Below are 11,460 nucleotides of genomic sequence, written 5' to 3'. Positions count from 1 at the left end.
TTACTTTTCCCCACCTGGGCTGAGCTTGTTTTTTTATAACACAAAAGTTGTATTTTTGGGCAAATGTAAAGACCCGTTCACACCAAAAGTGAAATAATAATCCTCCGGCTGAAGGACATGTGTACAGTAGAGGAAAGCAAACCTTTCTATCTATCTATAGTCACTTCTGCTTATTAAACTGAATCATCGAAGGTCAGAAGCAAGTGCATTGGTCAATAAAGTGAGATTAAATGCATACAAAATTATTTTTTATTTCACATATTTAGTTATTTGGAGGTTTGCATAGTATTATGATTCTGCATTCACTGATTTTATTTATTTGGAGGAATATTGAATATTTTTTGGTGCAAGTGAGATGAGTAAATGCTCACATTTAGTCTAGAACTACAATAAACATCATGTTCACACACACACACACACACACACACACACACGTCTCAACATGAGAGCTGTCAGTCAATAAATGGGAAAACAAAGTAACTTGCGTTACTTATTTGAAAAAGTAACTCAGATATTTTGTCGTAAATTTTAAAAGTAATGCGTTACTTTACTAGTTACTTGAAAAAGTAATCTGATTACATAACTCAAGTTACTTGTAATGCATTTCCCCCAACACTGACGTCCTCTACCGTATAACACGTATTATATATAGTGGAAACACGGAAACACAGAAAGAGTTAATCGTTTATTGATTACAGCATACTCATTTTAGTAAGCACTATGTAGTATGCTAGACTTACACTGTAAACAGCAGCTCAGCGAAGCACACTTACAAAACCTTTATCGAGACAGTGTTTCTGTTGTGTATTGTGTGTTAGTTGTGTGTTAGTTGTGTGTTAGTTGTGTCATCAGTGTTCCTGTTGTGTGTTAGTTGTGTGTTAGTTGTGTGTTAGTTGTGTCATCAGTGTTCCTGTTGTGTGTTAGTTGTGTGTGATCAGCCCTGGCACATGTTCAGGCTGGTGACTTTATAGCGGATATCGTCTCTGAGTTTCTCCACCTGAGCGTCCAGACCGGTCAGTCGCGAGCCGTTCTCCTCCATCTCTGTCGCGAGCTGCCGGATGGACGACTCTTTATCTGAGAGACACAAACAACACGAGGGGTTACCGTGGGTAATGTGTGTGTGCGTGACATTATGGGATGGATGTTTTGAATTTAGTATAAATTGCATATAAAGTTTAAACTTGAGTAACAACTGATTCAGTGGATCCATTCCTAATGTATTCAAACAGTCAGTGAATCGACTCGTTTGATTTACAGAATCGATTCATTTGATTCATATATGTGAATGAATAAAACGAATCGACTCATTGAATCAATCAATACACTCATGAACCGATTCAGAGAATTAAATGAGTCTATGTACTGATTCAGAACTCTGATTCAATTATTTGTTTGCATCATCACTCTAAAATGTCTCGCAATCACTCATAAACCACATGAGCTGTAATGTGTGTGCATGGCATTATGGGATAGATGTTTTGATTTTAGTATAAATTGCATTTAAAATGTATCCTTTAGTACCAAAAACAGTGTTTGAGTTGAATTCATTCAACGGACTCTGATTCAGTGGATCGATTCCTAAAGTATTCAAACAGTCAGTGAATCGACTCAGTATTTGATTCACAGATTTGAATGAATTAATCAAATTGACCTCTGAGTCAATCGAAAACACTAATTGATTCAAATGAACCGATTCAGTGAATCAAACGAGTATTTACTGATTCAGAACTCTGATTCAATGATTTGTTCACACCATCTCTCGCTATCGCTCACAAACCACTCAATCGGTAATGTGTGTGCTTGGCATTATGGGATGGATGTTTTGTGGGCGTTACCTGTCAGAGCCTTCATGATGTCAGAGGTGTCCGTCATCAGAGACTCCGCCTCCTCCTGTAGCTTTAGTAAACGAACACCGTCTTCCCCTGACTGAGTGTTTTCAGCCGCGGCTCGTTTCATCCGCTCAAACTCGTCTTTTAACGCCTCCAGCGCCTACAAACACGGTTGTTATCATTTTTCTAAATGTCATAATGTCATCATTTGTTAACAAACAAGTATTCATAACTTCAATGAGCTCATTGTTTCTGCATTAAATTATTACATTGTTTAGGTTAATACATTTTCAGCTAACTGTGATTTGTATATGTATATTTCTGAAATACATCAGTTTCCTCTGATAACAGAACACTGTAAACTGTAATATGGACTTTGAAATGATGTGTATTGTGAAAATCGCTGTACACATAAACATGAATTAAATTGTTGTGTGTTCAGTACCCGTGCGGCCTGATCGGCCTCGTCTTGAGCTGAGTTTGCCTGATCTTGAGCGTCGTTCGCCAGCGCTGTTCCTGTCGTCACGTCGTTCCTCAAAGCGTCCACCAGGGGGCGAATCTCATCCATCAGCCCTGAAATACCCACAATCCCCTGCTCAGCGGGAGCCAGCACGTCCTCTATCTGAGAGAGAGAGAGGGAGAGAGACGATAAATCCAGGTTAATTTGAGTTCTGAGGTCGTTTCTGTTGTTTCCGCGCACGTGACTCGAACTGACCCGCTCGACGTCTTTCTTAACGTTGTTGGCGATGTCGACGCTCTGCAGGATTTTGTCTTGCAGGTTGTCGAAAATGTTCTCGTTTTCATCCATCACTTTCAGAAGACTCTCGCCGTCCTGCTGGATGCCAAACGCTGCGTCTCTGCAAACGACCAGCCAAGAACATCAGCCAATTACAAATATATATAAGAGCAATAGGGTCCTCGAGGCTAGTGCTGTATGGATGGTGAATAAGTCACGAGGCGTTGTTAGGCACGACGCGAAGCGGAGTCACGATTATTCGCGATACAGCACTAGCCTCGAGTATCTCACTGCTTTTATAAAACGGTTACCACACAATACAAATATTAAAGCCGAAAAAACATGCATCAATGCAACTTTTATGAAGTTAAATCACTAAAAGCCTTCCTTCCGCTGGAATAAATAGTCCCTGACCGTGAACAACAGCAGAAGTGTTTACATTATTTCTCCGTTAGACGGCGGCAGAGACTGTTTACGAGTCAGTCAGTAGAGAAGACTTTATATTGAAACGACTGAAACTAAGCTTCAATGAACAATATCAATGAGAACAAGCTTATGTTTACCGTGTGTGTATGTACCGTGTGTGTGTGTGTGTACCGTGTGTGTGTGTACCGTGTGTGTGTACCGTGTGTGTGTATGTACCATGTGTGTGTGTGTGTGTGTGTATCGTGTGTGTGTGTACCGTGTGTGTGTGTACCGCGTGTGTGTGTACCGTGTGTGTGTGTACCGTGTGTGTGTACCGCGTGTGTGTGTGTGTACCGCGTGTGTGTGTGTGTGTACCGCGTGTGTGTGTGTACCGTGTCTCGCGGGCGGTATCCAGCAGGCGCCTGGCGTTCTCCAGCTGCGGGCCGCTAGTCGTCAGGACGCTGCTGCTGTCGGGCACTGAGACCGTCAGATCCTGCAGATCCTTCAGCTTCTGCTTCAGCTGATCCAGACTCAGAGGCAGCCGGGCCTCCAGAACAGCCTCACACACTCGCTGGACCTGCTCCGGGTCTGACTCAGGCTCTGAGGGGGTGACAACACAGCGCTTTACAACACACTACACACTACACACTACAGCGCTTTACAACACACTACACACTTCAGCGCTTTACAACACACTACACACTACAGCGCTTTACAACACACTACACACTACAGCGCTTTACAACACACTACACACTACAACGCTTTACAACACACTACACACTACAGCGCTTTACAACACACTACACACTACAGCGCTTTACAACACACTACACACTACAACGCTTTACAACACACTACACACTACAGCGCTTTACAACACACTACAGCGCTTTACAACACACTACACACTACAGCGCTTTACAACACACTACACACTACAGCGCTTTACAACACACTACACACTACAGCGCTTTACAACACACTACACACTACAGCGCTTTACAACACACTACACACTACAGCGCTTTACAACACACTACAGCGCTTTAAAACACACTACATACTACAGCGCTTTACAACACACTACACACTACAGCGCTTTACAATACACTACAGCGCTTTACAACACACTACACACTACAGCGCTTTACAACACACTACACACTACAGCGCTTTACAACACACTACACACTACAGCGCTTTACAACGCCATGCTAAAACATACTGCGATTTAAAACACACTACAGCGTTTTACAACACACTACACACTACAGCGCTTTACAACACACTACAGCGCTTTACAACACACTACAGCGCTTTAAAACACACTACATACTACAGCGCTTTACAACACACTACACACTACAGCGCTTTACAATACACTACAGCGCTTTACAACACACTACACACTACAGCGCTTTACAACACACTACACACTACAGCGCTTTACAACACACTACACACTACAGCGCTTTACAACACACTACACACTACAGCGCTTTACAACGCCATGCTAAAACATACTGCGATTTAAAACACACTACAGCGTTTTACAACACACTACACACTACAGCGCTTTACAACACACTACACACTACAGCGCTTTACAACACACTACACACTACAGCGCTTTCCAACACACTACACACTACAGCGCTTTACAACACACTACACACTTCAGCGCTTTACAACACACTACACACTACAGCGCTTTACAACACACTACACACTACAGCGCTTTACAACACACTACACACTACAACGCTTTACAACACACTACACACTACAGCGCTTTACAACACACTACAGCGCTTTACAACACACTACACACTACAGCGCTTTACAACACACTACACACTACAGCGCTTTACAACACACTACACACTACAGCGCTTTACAACACACTACACACTACAGCGCTTTACAACACACTACACACTACAGCGCTTTACAACACACTACACACTACAGCGCTTTCCAACACACTACACACTACAGCGCTTTACAACACACTACACACTTCAGCGCTTTACAACACACTACACACTACAGCGCTTTACAACACACTACACACTACAGTGCTTTACAACACACTACACACTACAACGCTTTACAACACACTACACACTACAGCGCTTTACAACACACTACAGCGCTTTACAACACACTACACACTACAGCGCTTTACAACACACTACACACTACAGCGCTTTACAACACACTACACACTACAGCGCTTTACAACACACTACACACTACAGCGCTTTACAACACACTACACACTACAGCGCTTTACAACACACTACAGCGCTTTAAAACACACTACATACTACAGCGCTTTACAACACACTACACACTACAGCGCTTTACAATACACTACAGCGCTTTACAACACACTACACACTACAGCGCTTTACAACACACTACACACTACAGCGCTTTACAACACACTACACACTACAGCGCTTTACAACGCCATGCTAAAACATACTGCGATTTAAAACACACTACAGCGTTTTACAACACACTACACACTACAGCGCTTTACAACACACTACAGCGCTTTACAACACACTACAGCGCTTTAAAACACACTACATACTACAGCGCTTTACAACACACTACACACTACAGCGCTTTACAATACACTACAGCGCTTTACAACACACTACACACTACAGCGCTTTACAACACACTACACACTACAGCGCTTTACAACACACTACACACTACAGCGCTTTACAACACACTACACACTACAGCGCTTTACAACGCCATGCTAAAACATACTGCGATTTAAAACACACTACAGCGTTTTACAACACACTACACACTACAGCGCTTTACAACACACTACACACTACAGCGCTTTACAACACACTACACACTACAGCGCTTTCCAACACACTACACACTACAGCGCTTTACAACACACTACACACTACAATGCTTTACAACACACTACACACTACAGCGCTTTACAACACACTACAGCGCTTTAAAACACACTACATACTACAGCGCTTTACAACACACTACACACTACAGCGCTTTACAATACACTTCAGCACTTTACAACACACTACACACTACAGCGCTTTACAACACACTACACACTACAGCGCTTTACAACACACTACACACTACAGCGCTTTACAACGCCATGCTAAAACATACTGCGATTTAAAACACACTACAGCGTTTTACAACACACTACACACTACAGCGCTTTACAACACACTACACACTACAGCGCTTTACAACACACTACACACTACAGCGCTTTCCAACACACTACACACTACAGCGCTTTACAACACACTACACACTACAATGCTTTACAACACACTACACACTACAGCGCTTTACAACACACTACAGCGCTTTAAAACACACTACATACTACAGCGCTTTACAACACACTACACACTACAGCGCTTTACAATACACTTCAGCACTTTACAACACACTACACACTACAGCGCTTTACAACACACTACACACTACAGCGCTTTACAACGCCATGCTAAAAACTACTGCGATTTAAAACACACTACAGCGCTTTACAACACACTACACACTACAGCGCTTTACAACACACTACAGCGTTTTACAACACACTACACACTACAGCGCTTTACAACACACTACACACTACAGCGCTTTACAACACACTACACACTACAGCGCTTTACAACACACTACAGCGCTTTACAACACACTACACACTACAACGCTTTACAACACACTACACACTACAGCGCTTTACAACGCCATGCTAAAAACTACTGCGATTTAAAACACCAGACTACATACTACTTTATTCTAGAGCTGCTGTAAAGCCAAAACAATCTCTGTTACTGGAATTTCCTATTATCACTGTAAAGCTATATATTGTATATTGTTAATATAATAACTATATTGTTAAAAACGCTATATAAATAAAGATGACTTGACTTGACTACAGCGATTTACAACGCCACACTACAAACTACAGTACTGTACTGCAGCTGCTCAACGCCACACTACATCCTGACTGCAGTACGCATACTATATATAGTATGTAAATCCTCCTTTTCTTTTACATACTGCTTCACATACTACTTTATGAATAAAATTCATGGTATATACTTCACAGTGTGCAGCATGTCAAAATAAAGTGTGTGTGTGTTACTGACCTGACAGGAAGTCCCTGAGTGTGTTGATGAAGTCTTTGGTGTCTTTCAGGTCTCCGTCCACGTCGGCTCGCACCTGCTTGATCTGATTGGCCAGCTTGTCAGTGGACAGTCGCACCCTATTGGCTGAATCTTCAGCTTCCTGTATCTGTTTTTTCAGAGAGTCAACCTCAACGTAAGTCAATGTAAAATCAAAACGGACTAGTCTTATTAGTCTTTCAAGCTGGTTATGTGTGTTTGTACCATCTCACAATGTCACAATTTATGTTTTATTTCTCATAATTGTAACTTTTTCATATTTTTAAAATAATGTAATATTTACTTATGTATAATGTTGTTATTTTTATATGTAATGTTTATAATTTAATATTTGTTTGTTTATTTGAAAATTTATAAAAATATTTATTATTAATTAATAAAAATTTTATTCAATATTTACAAGTGCAACTTTTAATTCTCATAATTGCATCTTTATGTTTCCCAATATACATTTTATTTCTCATAATTTTTGGCATGTTTAACATTTATTATAATAACAAATTAAATTTTTACTCAATTAATTTTATTATTGAACGTTTACTTCTTTATAATATTTTTTATTTTTGTATGTAATAGGTATAAATAAGATATAGTAAAATAGGTGGTACCTGTTCCGCTGCTTGTGTGATCTTGTCGTTGAGATCCTGTAGTTTGGCCTTGACCTCGTCGGCGTCCTGAAAGGCCTTGTTGGCATTGGGTAGTGCACCTATACAGGCGTCCTCCGCTCCACAAGGGGGCGCTCCGTCAGGAGGACACAGGTCGCCTCCGCAGCGCTCAGGAGTGCAGGGCTCCACGCGATCACTGCCACAAACCTATTAAACACACCTTTACTGACCCGTTCATCTATAACGAACTCTTTCCGTCAGCGATTATCTCACCTTGGTGGCGGTGGGAGTCAGATTGGGCCGCGTCTCCAGATCCTCCTTCAGCTTCTGCAGGTCTTTGGTGTTTCCGGGTTGCAGGGTGTTCAGGGCGTTTTCTCGCACGCCCTCGGACTTCTTCAGGGCGTCTTTGGTGGCGTCGGCTCGCTTGACGGCATCGGTCGACTTCTCATACGACTTCTGAATGGCGTAGAAGTCACCTGAGAGTGAAAAAGTTTCCATTATTCGATAGGGTTGGGAATCGAATACTTGAGGTCAGGAATCGGATGCTTGTTATAAAATTTCAATATTGATTCTTCTTATTGATTCCTTTGTGAGCGTTTCAATACTTTTAAAGCGCGAGATATTCAGCTACAATTGAATGTTTTGCAATAAGAATAAATGTGAATGATATCTAAAAAAAATTTTTTTACCTTATTGGAATTTAAATAAGGAATCGATAAGCAGAATCGAAATCGGAATCATTAAAATTCAAACGATACCCAACCCTAATTAGCGATCATGCAACAGAATGATCAATCAAGAATCATACGCTAGAGATACGCACTGGCGTTGGTGGATCCGGCGGTGCTGGTGAAGGTGTCTCTGCGGCTGAAGTATTGGAGACTCAGAGACGACAGGAGCGCCTGCAGCTCGTCAAGCTCTCGCTCCAGCTCTCGGTCCTGAGGCTGCGTCGGCAGATCCACACTCAAGCCCTTCATCTGAGACCTGGAGGAGCAGAGCCACAGGAGCGTGTTTAAATCAACTGATGAAGCTTCAGTTTGAAAGTTTAAAGTGTGTGTGTGTGTGTGTGTGTGTGTGCGTGAGTGTCTATGTGCGTGAGTAAATGTGTGTGTGTGTGCATGAGTGTGTACCGGAATGCTGTGAGTCTCTGCAGGGCTTCGGTCAGGGTGCGGCTGGACTGCGGGGGAACAGACACGGACTCCTGGATCAGTGCGAGTGTGTCCCGGAGCGTCTGGATCCTGCGGCTCGAGTCGCTAGACGTCGGTCGGCCACTAGAGGACAGCAGGGAGTTGGAGAGACGCTCTAGACTGAGCGTGAGCTCCTGCAGACGCGTGTTCATGCTGAAGAAGCAGGACGGGCACGCTGGGCATTCTGGGAAACTGGCGCAATAGCCGCGGGCGCAGACGTCACAGCGGGGGCCGGTAATGCCTGATTTACAGCGGCACAAGCCAGTGCGTTTATCGCAGCCGCCCGACTCTGTGCCCGAACGCTCGCAGTCACACTCTGACATAAATTAAACACAACAAATGTATTAAACACAACAAATACATTAAATATTGAATAAATATAATATAAGATAAATATACATATTATAAGATTATAAAAAATTATTATAATCATATTATAATATTAATATAATATAAAATCAAGTGTACATGAGAATTCAATTTCACATATAAACAAAAGTATTGAAAATTTAACTTTTTTGTTAGTTAGTAATCTAGCTAACTAACAAACTTACAAACAAACTTGCTAAAAAACGAACTAACTTGTTAACTAACTAACTTACTAATTAATAAACTTAAAAACAAACATACTAACTAACTTACAACTAGCTTACTAACTAATTTACAAAACTAGCTAACTTACTAACAAACTTGCTAATAAACTTACTAACTAACAAACTTACTAACTAACAAACTTACGAACAACTAACTAGTAACTAACTTACTAACTAACAAACTTACAAAAATACTAACTAACTAACTAACTAAATTGTTAACTAACTTACTAACTAACTAACTAACTAACTAACAACCAACTTACTAACTTACTTACAGACTAACAAACTTTCTAACTTACTAATAAACTTGATAATAAACTTGATAATAAACTTGATAATAAACTTACAAACAAACTTACTAACTAACAAACCTACTAACAACTAACTAACTTGTTAACTAACATACTAACTAACTAACTAACCAATTTGTTAACTAACTAACCAATTTGTTAACTAACTTACTAACTAACAAACTTACTAACTAACAAATAACTTACTAACTAACTTACAGACTAACAAACATACTAACTAACAACTAACTTGCTAACTAACTAACTAACTTTTTTACTAACTAACAACCAACCAACTTACTAACAAACTTACAAATATTCTAACTAACTAACTAACTAATGTGTTAACTAACTTACCAACTAACAAACTTACGAACAACTTACTAGTAACTAACTTACTAACTAACAAACTTACAAAAATACTAACTAACTAAATTGTTAACTAACTTACTAACTAACTAACTAACTAACTAACTAACTAACTAACTAACTAACTAACTAACAACCAACTTACTAACTTACTTACAGACTAACAAACTTTCTAACTTACTAATAAACTTGATAATAAACTTGATAATAAACTTGACAATAAACTTACAAACAAACTTACTAACTAACAAACCTACTAACAACTAACTAACTTGTTAACTAACATACTAACTAACTAACTAACTAACCAATTTGTTAACTAACTAACCAATTTGTTAACTAACTTACTAACTAACAAACTTACTAACTAACGAATAACTTACTAACTAACTTACAGACTAACAAACATACTAACTAACAACTAACTTGCTAACTAACTAACTTTTTTACTAACTAACAACCAACCAACTTACTAACAAACTTACAAATATTCTAACTAACTAACTAACTAATGTGTTAACTAACTTACCAACTAACAAACTTACTAACTAACTAACTAACAAATAACTTACAAACTAACTTACAGACTTACAAACCTACTAACAACTAACTTGCTAACTAACTTTCTTACTAACTAACAACCAACTTAATAACGAACAACTAACACACTTACTGACTAACAAACTTACTAACTAACAACTAACTTGCTAACTAACTAACTTTTTTACTAACTTACTAACTAACTTACTAACTAACAAACTTACTAACTTAATAACTAACAAACTTACTAACAATTAACTAACTTGTTAACTAACTTACTAACTAACAAACTTACTAACTAACTAACTAACAAATAACTTACTAACTAACAAACTTAAAAATATACTAACTAACTTATTTGTTACTAACAAACTTACTAACAAACTTACAAAGTTACTAACAAACTTACTAACAAACTTGCTAACTTACTAACTAACTTACTAACTAACTTTCTAACAAACTTAAAACCTTACAAACTTACTAACAAACTTACAAACAAACGTACTAACTAACTAACTAACTATACAGTGAGCTGTTGAAGTGTGAAATTAATGAACGTTGTGTCGGCAGGAAACACTCACGTCTGCAGCCAATCAGTGGATCTCCGTACGTGTTGTCAGGGCAACCGCTGCAAGTCCGGCCCCCGATACCAGGACGACACACACACTGACCTGTGCGCTAAACCA

At 39.6% G+C, this 11,460-nt stretch overlaps 1 protein-coding gene across 4 annotated transcripts in view; it reads right to left on the bottom strand.

Moving 5' to 3' along the window:
• Positions 1-232: 232 nt before the first annotated feature.
• Positions 233-11,460, bottom strand: part of lamb3 (laminin subunit beta 3) — a 25,334-nt gene continuing 14,106 nt past the window's right edge. For 2 of the 4 annotated variants that reach the window (XM_079592990.1, XM_079592993.1), the window contains 11 exons: positions 11,356-11,452; positions 8,923-9,295; positions 8,616-8,776; positions 8,066-8,268; positions 7,796-7,999; positions 7,152-7,296; positions 3,363-3,570; positions 2,545-2,686; positions 2,275-2,451; positions 1,836-1,989; positions 233-1,074 (listed from right to left, as the gene is read on the bottom strand). In XM_079592990.1, coding sequence (XP_079449116.1) covers positions 935-1,074; positions 1,836-1,989; positions 2,275-2,451; positions 2,545-2,686; positions 3,363-3,570; positions 7,152-7,296; positions 7,796-7,999; positions 8,066-8,268; positions 8,616-8,776; positions 8,923-9,295; positions 11,356-11,452 — 2,004 coding nt within the window. In that variant the 3' untranslated portion in view covers positions 233-934. The remainder of the gene's footprint in view (positions 1,075-1,835; positions 1,990-2,274; positions 2,452-2,544; positions 2,687-3,362; positions 3,571-7,151; positions 7,297-7,795; positions 8,000-8,065; positions 8,269-8,615; positions 8,777-8,922; positions 9,296-11,355; positions 11,453-11,460) is intronic. The other 2 variants (XM_079592992.1, XM_079592991.1) reach the window with 2 other exon arrangements.

Source organism: Phoxinus phoxinus (genome assembly GCF_949152265.1).
Source record: "Phoxinus phoxinus genome assembly, chromosome: 20".
Taxonomy (NCBI): domain Eukaryota; kingdom Metazoa; phylum Chordata; class Actinopteri; order Cypriniformes; family Leuciscidae; genus Phoxinus; species Phoxinus phoxinus.
The sequence above is the reverse complement of the archived record's forward strand: the minus strand, read 5'-3'. Positions and strand labels throughout refer to the sequence as shown.